The sequence below is a fragment of the Ipomoea nil genome, unplaced genomic scaffold, assembly GCF_001879475.1.
Source record: "Ipomoea nil cultivar Tokyo-kokei standard unplaced genomic scaffold, Asagao_1.1 scaffold3069, whole genome shotgun sequence".
Classification (NCBI taxonomy): domain Eukaryota; kingdom Viridiplantae; phylum Streptophyta; class Magnoliopsida; order Solanales; family Convolvulaceae; genus Ipomoea; species Ipomoea nil.
The window spans coordinates 9,658,458-9,676,487 of NW_017619497.1; the positions used below are offsets into that span (position 1 = coordinate 9,658,458).

The 18,030-nt window shown below is 39.8% G+C and overlaps 3 protein-coding genes across 10 annotated transcripts; 1 reads left to right on the plus strand and 2 right to left on the minus strand.

Annotated features, from left to right (window-relative positions):
- Positions 1 to 2: 2 nt before the first annotated feature.
- On the minus strand, positions 3 to 8,680 carry LOC109165002 (3-oxo-Delta(4,5)-steroid 5-beta-reductase-like). 7 transcript variants are annotated; one of them, XM_019313591.1, is made up of 3 exons: positions 8,385 to 8,680; positions 3,751 to 4,278; positions 3 to 688 (listed from the first exon to the last, which is right to left on the minus strand). In XM_019313591.1, exons 1-3 carry the CDS (start codon positions 8,421 to 8,423, stop codon positions 89 to 91), a joined length of 1,167 nt encoding a protein of 388 aa, XP_019169136.1. In that variant the 5' UTR covers positions 8,424 to 8,680; the 3' UTR covers positions 3 to 88. The 7 variants fall into 7 exon arrangements, with proteins under 7 accessions (XP_019169136.1, XP_019169135.1, XP_019169134.1 ...); XM_019313589.1 differs by lacking the exons at positions 3 to 688; positions 3,751 to 4,278 and adding exons at positions 3,079 to 3,525; positions 7,551 to 8,288 and having other exon boundaries at positions 8,385 to 8,591; XM_019313592.1 differs by lacking the exons at positions 3 to 688; positions 3,751 to 4,278 and adding exons at positions 6,461 to 6,693; positions 7,419 to 8,288 and having other exon boundaries at positions 8,385 to 8,589.
- Positions 8,681 to 8,900: 220 nt separating this feature from the next.
- On the minus strand, positions 8,901 to 10,629 carry LOC109165009 (protein TRI1-like). Its single transcript, XM_019313598.1, has 2 exons — positions 10,202 to 10,629; positions 8,901 to 9,278 (listed from the first exon to the last, which is right to left on the minus strand). The coding sequence occupies exons 1-2, from the start codon at positions 10,511 to 10,513 to the stop codon at positions 9,162 to 9,164; spliced, it is 429 nt and encodes a 142-aa protein (XP_019169143.1). The 5' UTR covers positions 10,514 to 10,629; the 3' UTR covers positions 8,901 to 9,161.
- Positions 10,630 to 15,521: 4,892 nt separating this feature from the next.
- On the plus strand, positions 15,522 to 16,674 carry LOC109164603 (vegetative cell wall protein gp1-like). Of its 2 annotated transcripts, XM_019313122.1 has the most exons (3): positions 15,522 to 15,756; positions 15,799 to 16,317; positions 16,410 to 16,674. In XM_019313122.1, the coding sequence occupies exons 1-3, from the start codon at positions 15,637 to 15,639 to the stop codon at positions 16,494 to 16,496; spliced, it is 726 nt and encodes a 241-aa protein (XP_019168667.1). In that variant the 5' UTR covers positions 15,522 to 15,636; the 3' UTR covers positions 16,497 to 16,674. The 2 variants fall into 2 exon arrangements, with proteins under 2 accessions (XP_019168667.1, XP_019168666.1); XM_019313121.1 differs by having other exon boundaries at positions 15,522 to 16,317.
- Positions 16,675 to 18,030: the final 1,356 nt, after the last annotated feature.

Consider the following 18,030-nt stretch of genomic DNA (forward strand, 5'->3'; position numbering starts at 1 on the left):
ATATATTTGGAATAGCATTCCAAATATTTTATTGTAGGTTAATTATAAACGCATCTTATTGCTAGCTACACAGCCCAATCTAAAAGTCTCAAGGAACAATCCTATGAGCTTTCACCTTATCAATCCATGAAACGAAGGCATTCTTGGAGTTCCTAAATCCCAGAAACCCATGTTCTTTGCTCTTGTTCATATTATCCAGGGGACATTCTGCACCCAAGACAGCATCCATAAACCACCATTGACCGACATCCTCCAATTTCGTAGGCAACAACCTGTTTTCCCTCACAATCTCCTCCCAAACCGGCCCTTTGTCTTCCATCATCACCTGCAGACTCGGCGTTTTCTCCTCAAATTCTGCAGCTTCCACTTCAAACTTCTGGGCTAACACCTTCCAGAAATGCTTCCACTTGAAGACATCTCCATTGCTGACGTTGAAAGCTTCATTCTTGGCGGATGGATCCACTGCTGCCCAGATTTCATGTTCTGCAATCAAATCTGCGTCGGAGCAATTGTAGTAGCCGTCCCAAGCAGCTTTAATCCCGGGGAATCTCAGAGGGATTCCCTCGTGCTTACAGATAGCGGCGTAGACGCAGAGAGTTCCGACGGCGTTCATCATGCTGTACGGAGAGAAGCCGTGGATTAATCCCGGCCGGTGGACCGACCACGTTAATCCCTCCTTCTTCTTTACCTCGTCAAAGAGAATATCTTCAAGATCGTAGTAAAAGTTGGGAGATTCCAATCTGGGCAAATCCTCGTGGTGGGGGGTGTCGTGGGCTACTTTTCCGTACACTTCAAACGCACCGAAATAGTGTTTCTTCCCCGTTTGCAGGCAGATATGCTTCAAATCTGGAGAATTTGGGATTACCGCATTCAACACATTCCTCCACATTTTCCCGTTGACTTCACAGTTTTCCAGTTCCGTGGGTCGGTTTGCCCAGGTCACGTAGAACACATGCGTCACATCCGTCAGCACAGACAGCTTGGAATGGGAATCTTCCTCGTCGGAAATATCGCACTGGATATACTGTATTGGATGATCAGAGTTCCAGGCGGGTCTGGGGCGGCGGGCGACGCCGTAAACCTTCCATGGGCCGCCGGGTGTGTCGGCGAGAGGGAGGATCTCGGCGAGGCTGTTGCCAACAATCCCGGTGACGCCCACGATTAGAGCCACGCTCTGGTGCTTCAGTGGCTCATCAACATCATCTTCTTCAAACCTTTTCTGGGAAAAAAAAAAAACAAAAACATAATCATCAGATTCTAGTATAGTGTAAATTAATGTACAAGAAACATACCCTGGCAGCGCCAATAGCACCAGCCCACCACCAGCTCATCTTTGGGATTATTTGCAGGGAAATTATAATGGTCTCTTGTTCAGAGAAATGGAAAGTTTCTCCAGGCTCATAAACAATCAATCGTGTTATGATGAGCAATATATATATCTACAATAATGGACAACCCCGATCAAGTTGGTGGGACAGATGACTTAATAACCTAAATGTTTCAAGTTCCAATTGGTGTGAGGTGTATGTGATTTTCTTAACTTGAACTAGTCACTTTTTTTTTATTGGTTAGAATCACAAATTTTGATTTAAACATTTATATTGAGATTCACATAAAAAAAATAACTTATCAAAGCCGGCAAGTAAAATTGAGGGTGTACATAACTACAGCTCTTTAAGAAATTTCAGATCAACAACCAACACTGTATGGAATTTGACAATTTGTGGCGAAGAAATTAAAGACTTGAGGCTCATTTGTGAACCAATGTGTAATGAAGTGATTGAGGGATGGAAGACTTGACCACAGGCTTTTTCCATCCACAAGATCAAGTGACGTATCACACAAGTGGAGTGCCAGCTGACTAAACAATAATCCCAACAACAAGCCCGCATGGTAGCTCAACTGGTTATAGAAGTGAAACTTTGGAATAATGACCAGGGATCGAATCTCACCAGTGACAGTGTGGGGGCAACCTCTCAAAGTGGGATTTAGCCTTTTGGAATGATAATCCCAACAACAAATAAGGGCATCCCCAATAATACATTTTAGATGGTTTTGGAATAGTGAAAATTTAAGAACAAGATTTTGAGCTAATGGAAAATCTAAATTTGAAGAAAAGAGGTCAGCCCAATTCACAGACCAGTGGGACCACCGTTGGGGTAACAAGATTTTTTTTAATCATGTAACATTTAATTTTCTTTTGTTGTTTTTAAGCTGGCTGTTGTAGGGGTGATTATGGTTCGGTTCGAACCGAACCGTGCACTGTTAAACCGGAATCGGAACCGAATTGTCCGTACGGTTCTGGTTCCGATTCCTAATCGGACTTCCGGACTTCCGGTTAAGGTTCGAGATGAAAAGGAATCGGAACCGGCGGTTCCGGTTCTAAATTGAAAAAAAAATATTAAAAATTATAGTGTTTTTTAAATATAATAATAATAAAAATAAATAAATAAATAAATAAATATTTTATTTGATTTCTTTATGGTTTGTTTTCAAAAGTTATATATTATGTGTTATGGTGTTTACATAGTCCAAATCCAAAGTCTAATATATAACAAAATAACAATTCAAAGTTCATACGGTATTTGGTTCGGTTCGAGTTTTTACTGAGCCGTTCGGTATACAAGAATTTATTTCTGTTCGGTTTGGTATATTATCGAATATAACTAGTTTGGTATGATTCGGTTCGACAAAACTGAACCGAATTGTCCGCCCTTAAAGTTAATTATCAAAATGGTCCCTTAACTATAGTAAAATTACCAATTTGGTTCCAAGTTAATGGTTGACTAACGGTCAAACAAACAGAGAACCAAATTAGTTAAGATTTTAAAAGTTGATGGACTTAATTGGTCAAAAAAATAATTAAATACCAAATTGTTAATTTCACTATAGTCGATAGATCATTTCGTTAATTCACTCTATTTTTTTTTTTTTATAATTAAAGATTCAAATTCTTTTTATCAATAGCTCATTGACATTAATTTTGATTCATGTATTTAGAATTTAGAACTTATAAGCCAAACAAAGAGCTTCCAAAATCATTACAGACAGAAAAAGGTTATATTTTTAACACAAACGTACACTAAAAACAAGGATGGAATAGATCGAAGCACAAAATTTGACTAAAATAATTTAAGGAACAATCTTATGAGCTTTCATCTCATCAATCCATGAAATGAAGGCTTTGTGGGTGTTCCTAAACCCCAGAAACCCATGTTCTTTGCTCTTGTTCATACTGTCTAGAGGATAACATATACCTAAGATAACATCTGCAAACCACCACACTCCAACATCCTCCAATTTCGTAGGTTGCAGGTTGTTTTTCTCCACAATCTCATCCCAAACAGGCCCTTTCTCCTTCATCATCTCCTGCAGAGTAAGCCTCTCCCCCTCCTCTTCGAATTCCCCAGCTTCCACCTCAAACTGCTCCGCCAAGATCTTCCACAAATGCTTCCATTTGAAGACGTCGCCATTGCTGACGTTGAAAGCTTCGTTCTTGGCGTATGGGTCCACCGCCGCCCAGATCTCTTGCTCCGCAATCAAATCCGCATCGGAGCAAATGGAGTACCCATCCCAGGAATCTTTAATCCCTGGGAATCTCAGCGGGGCGCCTTCGTGCTTGCAGATAGCGGCGTAGTCGCAGAGGGTTCCCACGATGTTCATCATGCTGTACGGAGAGAAGCCGTGGATGGTTCCCGGCCGGTGAACCGACCACGTTAATGTTAATCCCTCCTCCTTCTTCTTCTTAACCTCGTCGAACAGGAGATCCTCGAGAACGTAGTAAAAGTTGGGGGCGTCGAGTCGCGGCAAATCCTCGTGATGCGGCGGGTCGTGGGAGAGTTTTCCGGACAGTTCGAAGGGGCCCCAGTAGTGTTTTTGGCCGGTTTGCAGGCAGATATGCTTCAGATCTGGAGAGTTTGGGACGACGGCGTTTAGGACGTTCCCCAACATTTTCCGGTTGACTTCACAGTTTTCCAGCTCCGTGGGTCGGTGGGCCCATGTCACGTAGAAGACATGCGTGACATCTGTCAGCACAGACAGCTTGGATTGGGCGTCTTCCTCGGCGGAAATATCGCACTGGATATACTGGATAGGGTGGTCGGCGTTCCAGGCGGGTCTTGGTCGGCGAGCGACGCCGTAAACCTTCCATGGGCCGCCGGGCGTGTCAGCCAGAGGGAGGATCTCGGCGAGGCTGTTGCCGACTATGCCGGTAACGCCGAGGATTAGAGCCACGCTCTGGTGTTTGGGTGGCGCGTCATCTTCTTCTCCAAACCTTTTCTGCACATACAGATCATATTTAACCTCCAATATCATCACCAGAATCTATCTAGTCTAGCCCGGATAAGAACATGAAAATTAAACAAGAAAGAAACTTGCCTTGGCAGCACCAATGGCGCCGGCCCACCACCAGCTCATCGTCGGAATCTCTACGCAGATCACTTAAAGTGGAAACGTGTGGCAGATTTATTTGTTATATGTCACATTTGTTCGCTGGATATATGCTCCCTAAATCTTATTTTAATGCGGATGGTTGGACTAACTGCACCCTAAATCTTATTTTATTGGGTGGGGTGTTTAGGTTTTTTTTTTTTTTTTTTTTTTTTTTTTTTTTTTTTTTTTAGTTTGATCTTAAATCCCACTTTAAACTCCCAACTTGTACTCCCTCTCACATGTTCTTGATGTAGACATTTTTCTGTGGACCCACATGATAAAAATAACCAATCCTGGATTACCACCTCAAGGAGTATAAATGAGGGAGTAGAATTTTGGGAGTCTATGTAGTAGAACTCTAAAATTATAGGTCGGTTCGAATTGAAAAAGTTCAGTTATCATCTTCTTCGACACTTAAGCAATCACAAATAAAAAATCAAAAATCAAAATTTCCAGATTCAAAGATAGGAAAATCAAAGGCGTAAATCGGAGGAAGAAGAGTACCGTTCGTCGGAATTGATCCAGTAATCGAAACCGTTTGTCAGAATCCTCCGTTCGTGGTTCGTCGCTTGGGGCATACGAGGCTTGTCTGGCGACGATCTTGGCCAAATAGTTACTTTTATAACCGTTCAAATTCGACTCTATGTGAAAGCTATTTATAATATTTTTTATTTAAACTGCCAACGATTTAAGTTGATTTATCTTCTCTTGTTCGTTTATCAACTAAGACCTACAAAAAAATAAATTTTATGCTCACACGGGTTTAGCTCAATAGTTCAGTATGTCGTATTTGGGAGAAGAGCTTAAAGTAGGTAGATTCCTTATGCGAATCGACATTTTCTTCTGAGTCATTGAGTTACCGTAATTTACATTATTTCAAATGCTCTGTCTAGTCGAGTTATAGAGAGCCATTGAGGTTGGAGACTCAACATTTTGGAAAAAAATAAAAAACTTTAATTTCTCTAAAATGTACGATGAGTCCAGTTGTAGGTGGCTTCCCAATAATAAATTAAAATACATGTCAAATATGACCATATATACAAAGATGGTAATACTTTAGTTGGAATATATAATAAATTTAAGTTCCACAAGCAGCTACAATACTGTATGAAATTTGACGTACAATTTGTGGCGAAGACAGACATGAGTCGTGACTCGTGAGGGTCATTCCTCAACCCACTTGAATGGATAATGTCGAGATTTTTCTACTTTTGGTATCACCCAAATATTAAATTATTTTCATATTTGATCTTCAATTATTAATGTTTCACATTTAGTTTCATGATTATTGCTTCATTTTCATATTTGGTCCCACTACTTTTAAAACCTTGTCACATTATATTTAGTCATTCAACTTAATTTTCAGTCATTGGCAACTAAATTTGTTTCCTTATGTTATTAAACATGAGTTCATAATAATCAAGTGATTAACTTATCTTGAAAAACAAAGTTATCATTTCTTAGTGTGAGCACATAGCCATTAATGTGCAATCCAACTATCAATCTAGGCTTTTAGTTGAGATGGAGCACATGCTTCAATTTGGTATCAGAGCCAGACCAAAGGTCATGTGTTCGAATCTTAGCGCCACTCATAAGCGACTATGATTTACTGGTCCACGTGTTGCTTGGAACCCACCAAAGATCATGTGTTCGAATCTTAGCGCCACTTATAAGACGGACGGACTATAGTTCGTGTTGCTTGGAACCCACCAAAGAATCTTAGCGCCACTTATAAGCGACTATAGTCCGTGTTGCTTGGAACCCACCAAAGATCATGTGTTCGAATCTTAGCGCCACTTATAAGCGACTGGTCCACGTGTTGCTTGGAACCCACCTCACACGTGCTGGGGCGTGTGAGCACACCGGTCCACGTATTGCTTGGAACCCACCGCACACGTGAAGGGGCGCAATCTAACTATCAGTCTAGACTTTTAGTTTAACTATCAGTCTAGACTTTTAGTTGAGATGGAACACATGCTTCAATTCTTAGAAAATTTCTTAAGGAACAATCTTGTGAGCCTTCATCTTATCAATCCATGAAATGAAGGCTTTGTGGGTGTTCCTAAATCCCAGAAACCCATGCTATTTGCTCTTGTTGTTCATAGTATCCAGGGGATAACTTACACCCAAGGCCAAATCTGAAAACCACCATAATCCAACATCCTCCAATCTCGTAGGTCGCAGGTTATTTTTCTTCACAATCTCATCCCAAACAGGCCCTTTCTCCTTCATCGTCTCCTGCAGAGTAAGCCTCTCCCCCTCCTCAAATTAACATTTCACAATATAAGATACATAATTAGACACATAATTTATATTTTTAAGATATATAATTTCATAACATAAGACACATAAAAACACTCGCAACATAAAACACATATAAGTTCATGGACAAACACAAAAGGTTCAACCTTTATATATTTGAGATATGGTTTTTACTATTCACCAGCATTTGACCCTATCTACTGAACCATTGAGTCACCGTGATTTACATCTTCTCACATGCTCTGTCCGATTGGAATGTGAACCCTCTGTTGGATCGGTGTGTGGGGCCTTTAGGGTTGGCGATTCAACTTTTTTGGAACAAGAGATATGGCTTTTACCACAAGAGTACAACTAGATATATAAGACTCCATTCATGTATTATTCCCATTTCTTCAAATACATTACAGAGATAAAGATGACATTTTTAACACTAACATGGCACACAGCCCCACACACACACAAAACTAAGGAACAATCTTATAAGTTTTCACCTTATCAATCCATGAAACGAAGGCTTTCTTGGAGTTCCTAAATCCCAGAAACCCATGTTCTTTGCTCTTGTTCATAGTATCCAAAGGACAACCTCCACCCAAGATAAGATCCACAAACCACCAAACTCCAACATCCTCCAATTTTGTAGGTTGCAGGTTGTTTTTCTTGACAATCTCATCCCAAACAGGCCCTTTCTCTTTCATAATCTCCTGCAGAGTAACCCTCTCCCCCTCTTCGAATTCCCCAGGGGCTTCCACCTCAAACTGCTCCGCCAAGATCTTCCAGAAATGCTTCCATTTGAAGACGTCGCCATTGCTGACGTTGAAAGCTTCGTTCTTGGCGTATGGGTCCACCGCTGCCCAGATCTCGTGCTCTGCGATCAGATCTGCATCGGAGCAATCCGAGTATTCATCCCACGCAGCTTTAACGCCTGGGAATCTCAGCGGGGCTCCTTCGTGCTTGCAGATAGCGGCGTAGACGCAGAGGGTTCCGACGATGTTCATCATGCTGTACGGAGAGAAGCCGTGGATGGTCCCCGGCCGGTGTACGGACCACGTTAATCCCTCCTTCTTCTCCGCCTCCTCGAACAGAATATCCTCAAGAGTGTAGTAGAAGTTGGGCGCGTCTAATCTGGGCAAATCCTCGTGATATGGCGGATCGTGGGCGACTTTTCCGTACAATTCGAACGGGCCCAGATAGTGTTTCCGGCCGGTTTGCAGGCAGATGTGCTTCAAATCCGGGCAATTGGGGACGACGGCGTTTAGGACGTTCCTGAACATTTTCCCGTTGGCTTCACAGTTTTCCAGCTCCGATGATCGGTTCGCCCAGGTGACGTAGAAGACGTGCGTGATATCGGTGAGGACGGAGAGCTTGGAATGGGCATCTTTCGCGTCGGAAATATCGCACTGGACATACTCGATTGGGTGGTCGGCGTTCCAGGCCGGCCTTGCGCGACGGCCGACGCCGTAAACCTTCCACGGGCCGCCGGGGGTGTCAGCGAGAGGGAGGATCTCGGCGAGGCTGTTGCCGACAATCCCGGTGACGCCGACGATTAGAGCCACGCTCTGGTTCTTGGGAGGTGCATCGTCTTCTCCCAACCTTTTCTGCAGAAATTATAATCAAAACTTACAATTAAGAACTTGGGAACGGAATATGATAAAATTCCCATCAGAATCTGAACAAAAAAAATTGAAACTTGCCCGTGCAGCTCCAATAGCTCCGGCCCACCACCAGCTCATCTCTGGAACTTCTTCTCTTGTGGAAATGGATTCAAAAGAGTTGGATTTGTCAGGTTAAAGAGTTCTGAATCAAGTTTATAGAACTTCGAGAACACAATCTAGACCAAAATGTAGAATCTTCAAGTGTGAAAAGAGCTCAACACAAACACTAAATGGTCATGACAGTCGGCAAATGTGGCATGTAGAATGTCATTGTCATCCACCCAAAAACTATGACTACATGGTCATGTATCAGCCACAGATTGGATTGCTAGGGGTTGAAATTAGTTAGTACAAGTAATCCATTTTTTAGAGTTGATTAATGATCAATTTACAGTAAAAAACAAACATGATTACATGTTTAAAATAAGATTCTGCAAGTTACTGGAGACCTTATGGTCAAGCGGTATAACTGTTACTCTCTTAAATGGGAGGTTATAAGGTTGAATCCCAATAGGGGTATTGACTCTTTATGCTTCAGTAGGTTGAGAAAATATGTATGGACAGATACTACATTATAACAGAAAGTGGAATTCACGGCAGCTCTCAGATCTAGTTCAGGAAACATGGGGAAATACCCAGAGCCCAACATGGCAACATAATACAATCCTTGCCATTACATGTGTTGTTAACAACTGGCATAGAGAATTTTGCAAGCTCAAAATGAAGACCTAAAAGCAAAACTATGTTGGCACCCTAGATTCCTAATAACATGTTTCTGGATGATCCATCAACTCCATTCCTCCTGAAGCACAATACTTAAAGAAAGTGGGGAGTTATCAATCCGGCAATCTCGAGGAACCCAACTTGATCCCTTCCTCCAAAAATTTTCTTCAGCTCATCATCACAGACAATCACCTTCTTGTCTGCAGGATCCTGCAATTGTAAGAAACCAAGTAACTGGTCTGTGTATGCTGTAGCTCAGAGTCACAAAAAAAGGCTCATGCTTTTCGGCAACAACACTATATTTCTTCAAAGATGTTATCCACATGAACATAGATTAATGAAGTAATGAAATTAATAAACTGTGCATGCCTCATCCTGCATTTCAAGAAAGAACTAAAGTGAGGCAGCCCAGCTCCTAAACTTGGTAACCCCAAGATTACAAGTTTAAACTCCCAATGAGAACGGCCTATTAGCTTTCTTAGTTTGACCCAGTCAATTATAAACAATCTAAGCTGGTTTACCTCTTTGTAGTTACCTTTCTTAGTTTGAGCCCGACAACTATAGACAATTTAAGTTGGTTTACCCCTTGTGATTTTTTGTCAACTAGGGTAACTTATATACACCTCGAGTAGTGGTGGAAGCTAATTTAGGCTAAACAACTTAGAACAAAAGAATAAAAAATGACATTTTGTATACCAAAATCATCAAACTAGCAAAGGTCTCATGGCTTTCTTCCTACATTAATACCATCTCCAGAGAATATATCATTCCAAAAGCCCAGGGAAACAAGATGGTGCCATTATAGATATTCCACAAGAATGAAACAAGTTTACAGATATTGCCAACTGAAGTAAGAAAAGCTTCAGCTTAATCTAAATCAAACTAGGACAACATGAATATGCATATGCATTCCAAATATACCCAAGGTAAATTTTCAAATTTTGAATTTTTAGTTCCAAATATTTAATTTTAAGTGTAAAAACTAAATATTTCACTTTTTATGCACAATTTTTTGTAAAAAAGCACACACACACACAAACACACATAGCCCAATTTCTTCAATTTTTCAAGCAATAGATTCAAGCCAAAATGCTTGGTGCCCTAATATCGAGGAGGGAGAATCGCATATGTACCTGAAGATTATTTTGTTTAATGTGAGCCCAAATCTGCTTGACAACTTCAGTGCGAGGGATCTCAGCAACGCCGCCGAGGAACGCCTGCATTTCTGGGGAGACACGGCGTGGCTTCATGATACCTCGGGTAGGGCTCTTCTTCGTCTCCGATGCCGGATTCGAAGAAACTGCGAAGCTCACTGTACGCGCAGGCTGCAGGTTAGCAAAAGGAGGAGCAGCAAGCCTAACAGAAGACGGCGACCCCGACGGCTTCAACAACGTCGCCGTTTCTCCGGTAACAAAGCCGGAAAACATCCCCAAAGACAGAGCCATTATGCCGGAACTTTGGATTGGATAATGTTACTAGAAACTTCGGGAAATTTAAAGCCTTTGAAAATTATCTGAAACGCCGTGGAAAATTGTGAGACGGAGAGAGAAAGAGATAGAGTTTCAGAGGAGAAGATGTGTTCGGCCTACTTTTGGGCCGACCCAAAATTATGGGCCCATACCCCAAGCTTATTAATAAAGCCTTTCTTGCAGGCCCGATTCTTATGGACTTAAAATCACTCATTTTGGGCCGATCCAAGATGCAAACAATCGTTATGCCATGGAACCGTGTTTGGTGAACACGGTTCCAACGGTGTTAGTACACTGTTATCTTTTTTTTTCTTAATTAATTGCGTGACTTTTCTTCTACATTTTCACATTTCGCGGTTTCACTTTAATTTGAGGTGAGCAATGATTTCGGACATTCATAAATTATGAATTCATGCCTGCACATTCACTTTGGAACCATGCCTACACATTCCCGTCTGAAATCACGGACATTCATAAATTATGAATCCATGCCTGCACATTCACTTTGGAACCATGCCTACACATTCACTTTGGAACCATGAGATTATGAATTTTCTGTTATGAGATTATGAATTTTCAGTTATGAGATTATGAATTTTCTGTTATGAGATTATGAATTTTCTGTTATGACTTATGAGATTATGAATCTTCATTACATTCATAATCTCATTCTCATAACAGAAAATTCATAATCTCATAACAGAAAATTCATAATTTAATAAATATTTTACTTTTATGCGATTATGAATTTTCTGTTATGAGATTATGAATTTTCATTACATTCATAATCTTATAACAGAAAATTCATAATTTAATCAAACGCGCGCCGTTAACTCCACATCCACGATTTTTTTTTTTTTTTGCGTAAAAATGACGTCGTTTAGACTTGTGTTCACCATTCACAGTGAACACGTTTCCAGGGCATAATTTGCGAGATGCAAATCTTATTGCAAACAAACTACATGTTACCTTTCACATTTCTAAATTTGGCCCAACATGGCCCAAATTGTCCTTTCACTAATTTTCAACAAAACAATGGACAAATAACCTATATAACGGAATATTGTGTATCGGATTAGCCCAATAAGCTAAACCACAATCGTTAGGATACGGTTCCATGTTCATAATTACTGAACTAAACGTTTATGGGAGAAAAAAAAAAACGTTTCCGACAATTAAAAAGAAGAAGAAGATTACAACGGTTAAAAATTCATAATGCACTTCAAGTCTTCTTCTTTTCTTCTCTCATGTAAAAATATGGTGGTTTTTGTAGGAGCGGAAGAAAAATTTTACTAAAAATTAAGTTCCCCATCAATTCAAAATTAATTTTGCTCAATTCTTTACTGTTCTAAAAACAAAAACAAAAAAGATAAAAATAAAGAATGTACTGATAGCCTTACTCTTAAATACGAGCATAAACTGTCATCACATCACAACTAGTACGAGAGTTTTCCTTGCCACCAAAAAAACAAAAAATACTTTGGGTTAAAGTAAAAAAAATGAATGCTTAAAAGGTAAAACAGAATAACAAATAAAAGGAAACAAGGTAAATAATAATGAGAAAATGACAGGGCAACGAGAAGAGGATGACTGTGACAGGCAATATCATTTTAAGTCGTTAGTATGCATTATATTAGCGAAATTCTTTTTTCTTATCTTTTTTTTTTAAAATTTTTTTAATAAAGTTAAACTACATATATAAAGGTTTTTTTTTTGCCAAAACATGTATAAAATTGTATAGTAAAATTTAAAGATATTTCAGTAATGTCAATCAGTAACTGTATCAATAATACTAGTTATAGTTATGTCTAATGTACATAATACACACGATTAATTAATTTTGTTTGCATATAAAAGTAACATTTATATATTTATTTTTAAATAATTGTATTTTGATTGTTATTTTTTTTTATTAGGGGTATATTAAAGTGTCATTATCTTGCATTGATTGTCAACAATATTGTGGTTATAACTTATAACATCAAAATTGAAATTGTTGGTGATTAATATGTTTCATGAATGCTTGATTTAAGGATGAAATGACAATCTTTCATCTAGATTAGCTGGTTTTCTAAATAATTACACCTAGATCCTCAAGTTCAAGTACAGATAACACTTGGATCCTTTAAGGCTTTGTATTATTATCAGTATATACTTTAAAATTATACCAATGGCATAAAATGACACATATGATCCGTTGATAACATGATTCTTATATTATAAGATCACAAATTTAATTTTTGTCAACACCTTCTCGATCAAGTCGAATAATCGCACATGATCTTTCTAGTGCAGTTTACTTTTTCTGTGTAGTTTGTGAGTTATTACACAAAAGCGAAGTTTACAAATACACTATCTCAGATAATGACAATGAGTTTCCCTCGTCACTAAAAAAGAAAAACAATAAGTATAAACTTCTAAAAATACTATATGGGTGGCATTTCCTATATTTTGATAAATATGGGGTTTAATTAAATACAAATTAAGGCATATGCAACAACCATAATTAGGATTTGTGTAAAAGGTGATGTGTGTAATCTAAGTACTTAATTAGATTGTCTGTTGCTTAGGAGTATCATAATGGAAGTAGATTAAAAAGGTGAATTGCTTTGCAAGCAATGCCCTTTCCTTTCCCATTATCTTTCCTTTCATTAAAATCAATGTCAACCTATCACTTATTTTTCTTTATTACACCCTGTTATTATTATTACTATTATTATTATTATTTATTTCAATAGGCCCACTACTCATTACAAGGGCTAGGACTAAATATTTGTTATAACAAACAAATTAACTGTGACTAATCAACCGATTAAATTGAGAGAGTATTAATAAGAATTAAACTTGTGACATTCTAATAAAGAAATCATGTCTCATTCACTTAGTCACCTATTTTGAGACAACCCTACATGCATTGCCAATACTAAACGGTGTATAGTAGAAGCTATTCACTATTTTAAATATTGTATATTATGGATACCCCTAGTAGGATATCCAGTCAGGTGTGCCTCTAGGCGATCAAGTGAATATGACTAAAACACTTAGAAGTATAAAGAGAAAGGACCCTAGCGGCTTAGGGCTCGTCTGCCCCTAGTTCAACTCATCAGTTGGCCTGGCCGAGCGATTGTGTTAGGCAGTCGGAGAGTGTCCCGACTGGGTGCTGAGCTCAGTGGCAATGGTTGAAGATTTAATAGAATTGAAATTATTTTCATTAAAAGCGCGGGATCTTCCTTTTTTTCATATTAGGAAGATACTTTGATCCCGCACCTATATATTTTATATAAATACTCTCTTAGGGTCACAGTGCAAAGGATTCCGAATTCAATACAACCACCATTGTTTTAATAATTTTACGATAGTATTGACGACTTGAGCTGTCGTCGACAGCCGTAAAACCAACAATATACATTCTTGAATTGGTAGTCTTGGACATGGCTTAGCACTAGTTGGATGAGCCTCATGTTGGAAAAATTAGCTTAAAATGGCATAAAATGGCATATTAAGTAGCTATTTTGTGGTACAATTATCAGTGGGGTCCACTACCGATTTGGGTCGGGTCAAAGTGGATTCAGATTCTTCGTAGTAAGACGAAGAGATTGATATATTGTACGCTCAAAACGGATAATGGGTGAATGAGATATTGATTCTCAAAGTAGACCCATTTAAGTTGGGAAATGAAGGGAAAATGTAGGACTTTATCCCACATTGGTTTGAAAACAAGATTTGCCCCCCTTATATACATGAGCTCTTTTCAAGCTTGTATAGCATAGAGGCTCTCTCGCGGAAATCAAAATCCAATTAGGGGAGATCGAAAAGGCTTGATTCAAGCCCGAGCTCGCCTGTGCGGGCACGAATGTCGTTCGGAAATGGGCTAACCTTGCGGGCATAAGTTATGCCTAACTTCAGTATCATTGCTCTCGTGCTACAAAACGGGCTAAGTTATGCCTAACTTCGGTATCATTGCTCTCGTGCTACAAAACCCGAAAGTTCAGCCTGTTGTACAGATTAAACTCATCTGTTACGGAATTAATACTGTTACAGGTGTTATACAATTGGTTTAATACCAATTAAAGGCCATGTTTAATACCAAGGTTTAATACCAATTAAAGGCCATGTTTAATACCAATTAAAGGCCATGTTGAATGCTATCCCTTCCAACATCCCTATATATAAAGAGAGGTAGAGCAGTAGCTTTTTTACACAGTGAGAAACGAAGGAATTCCAGTACAGTTTTCAGTCTCAAAACTCTGCTTCTACTCTCTTCTTTAGCCAATATGTGTTCCAGCTTTGCTTTGTTTGCCGGGTTCCTTGTTTAGGTGCATAAACAAGGAATCGTAGCACGTTTTATCCTGAGAAACCTAGGCTACAACGCTCCTAGCACTTGTGGAAGGTAGCAAATAAGGTTTTAAGGAAAAGAACTTCATGTTCGAACTCGTGCTAAACCTTTACCCAAACACTCAACTTTTTCCTTCCCAGTTTTTCTGTTTTCCATATAATATTAATCTTTTCGTAGGATTATTATTTTTGGGAATTTTCAACCATATTACCCAGCACCTCATAATGAAATCTAATCTTCTTCTTCTTCTTCTTCTTTTTTTTTTTTTTTTTTTTTTTGTGACAACGATTTTTGTAATAGTATTATTAATTACATAATGTGCATGATTAAGTAGAAAATGAAAGAAATAGTGGAAAGAGACTAATTAACCAACATCATTAAACTGAACAAATTAATAGATCGGAGATGAGATGAAGACCCCGGACAGGTGGCGGTGGCGCCCGCCATCTCCACCAACCTGCAATCAGGCGCCAACGGAAAATGTCTCAAAAGTTTGTTTGGTAGTCAGTGTTAATAACTCTGTGAAATCGTAAGAAATACTCTATCCATCATCCCATCACCATTCGCCACCTTTATGGTACATTATTCTTTCTCATTTCCTAGATCTCAAATAGTTCATCCAAACAAGGCCCTATATATTCTCTCCGTTGTCGCATTGTTTCATCACAACTAGCTCGATCTCTCTTCTCTTCTTTCCTTTTCTCTCGGAGAGAGTTTTCGAGAAAGATAAGAAAGTTAGAGCCGTTGGATTGATTACATTGTGATGATGGATTTGAAATGCGCTGCCGTGGTGGCATTTGTGTGCTTGATCGTGGCCGGAGTTGTTGGCCAAGCGCCGCCTGCTCCTCCCACGTCAACTCCTGCGCCGCCGACACCTACCACCCCGAATAATCAGGCGCCGCCGACTCCTACCACCCCGAATAATCAGGCGCCGCCAACTCCTGCCACCCCTAACACTCCGGCGCCACCAACTCCCACCGCGACTCCGGCTCCTCCCACTCCCACCGCCACACCGGCGCCGCCAACACCCACTTCTTCTCCTCCTCCTAACACCACACCACCCACGCCGCCAGCTCAAGCGCCGCCGACTTCCTCTCCGCCTCCCGTCGTAACATCACCTCCAGCTTCACCGCCGCCAACTCCACCGGCATCTCCCCCACCAGTCACCACACCGCCTGCCAGCCCTCCGCCGTCAAGTCCTCCTCCAACCCCCGCTAGCCCCCCGCCGTCTCCCCTATCTCCACCGCCGCCAACTCCTTCCCCTCCACCTCCGGCAGCTCCTACACCTTCCCCTCTCGCATCTCCGGCTCCGGCTCCCAGCCTTAAGAAGCCCAAGAAGAGTCCGGCACCGTCGCCTTCCACATTCAGTTCCCCATTACCCCCGTCCGGAGCTCCGGCCCCGAGCCTTGGATCTCTCTCTCCTGCTCCATCGGCCACCGATCAGGTATCTTCATTATCCGCTTTGTTTTAGCTATGGCGTACGTTCATGAATCTCACGCAACTAATTAACTACTTACGGCTTCATTTCATTTGCAGAGTGGAGCAGAGAGCATTAGGACGGTGATGAAGATGGCGGCGAGCATGGTGGCGGCGTTTGGCGCCATGAATTTGCTGCTACTTTAGATATATTATGTGCGGATGGAGTTGCCATCAGGCCGGCCTATCTTACATCTATTTGATCTGCATTTTATATGCATTTATTTACTTTGATTCTTTGAGATTATTGGAGCTTTTTGTATTGAGCTGTTTGCTTTCGAATTCATAATTTCATTCGGATAATCGACTCCATCTATTTTTAGTTGTTTTCCATTTATATGAATATATCCATGCATCCTTGCTTTATGTTTTTAAGACATCTGTCTATATTTTTGTTCCGAAAACGTTGAATCTCCAACCTCAATGGTTTTCCAAAGTCTCGACCTGAAAGAGCATCTAGGAGTCTGCAATTGTAGAGACTTATCCAGAATCATTGTTTCCAAACTTCAACAAACCGAATTGTCCATGCAGGCCAAAACATCTATATCTTATAATAGTTGGACACATCCTATGACAATAGACCGTACCTCATACCACAATAGAGCTATCAAAACAGGTAAACCAATCCATACATACCTAATTAGCCAAAAAAATAATCAAACAGGGTTGATCCATTTTAAAATCAAGTTCCATTTGCTACTCTAAATCCTAACTTGTCAACCCTCTTTTAATTGCGCAATAAATTAAAAAGCTCAGGCTAATATTTGCATAAATCATAATTTGAATTTCCAACCTCAAAATTAACAATAAAAGTTTGTTTTTCAATTAAACTGGTTCAACATTTTGAGATTATATATATATAGGTCAAATCAAAATCGACTAGGGTTTTCTAGACTTACCAAACAGTTGGCAAACCGATCTAAAATGATGAATTGACCCATTTTGACATCTTTATTATACTCCGTAATAAAAGTGTTTTTTTTTTTTTTTCCTTTTCTAACAAATTAACTTTTTTTTTTCTAGCTGATCAATAACAAATTAACATGCATTTACAATAAAGTTATCATTAAAGCTAACAGCGCCAAAGTCATCAATCTAATCAACAAGAATGATGAGTATGGTGGTCCGAAAAGAAATTTAGTTGAAACATGCATAGCTACCAAGACATGGAACTGGGAAGTCAAGTTCAGGCATATCTCAAGGGAACAAAATAGATTAGCAAATTAAATATCTAGCATGACCTCTGATAATGATAAAGAAGAACACATTTACAAGCAAGCTACCATGAACAGGCAAAGGTGGGGCCCCCACACTCCGACTGATAGAATGTAACTCCCATATTACTGTTGGTGAGACTCAATCCTTGGTCATTCTTTTAAAATTTTACCTCTGTGACCAATTGAGCAGTTTCACCTCTATGACTAATTGAGTTGTCCATGCGGGTAAGACAACCCAAATGATGTGATGTCCGGTAAGACAATGAAATTTGTCGTGGCCAGCCTCAAATGATCACAACCAAGATGGCACTATGGAAGCATGGCCCATCAAATGATTAAATGGGCCATGATTGAAGTCTTTAATTGACAGCCCATTTAATTCTTAGTAAGATGTGGCCCGGTTGTTATGGGCCCTCATCTCTTTCACATCCAACATACCTCACTATCCTAGTCCTCAGAATGTC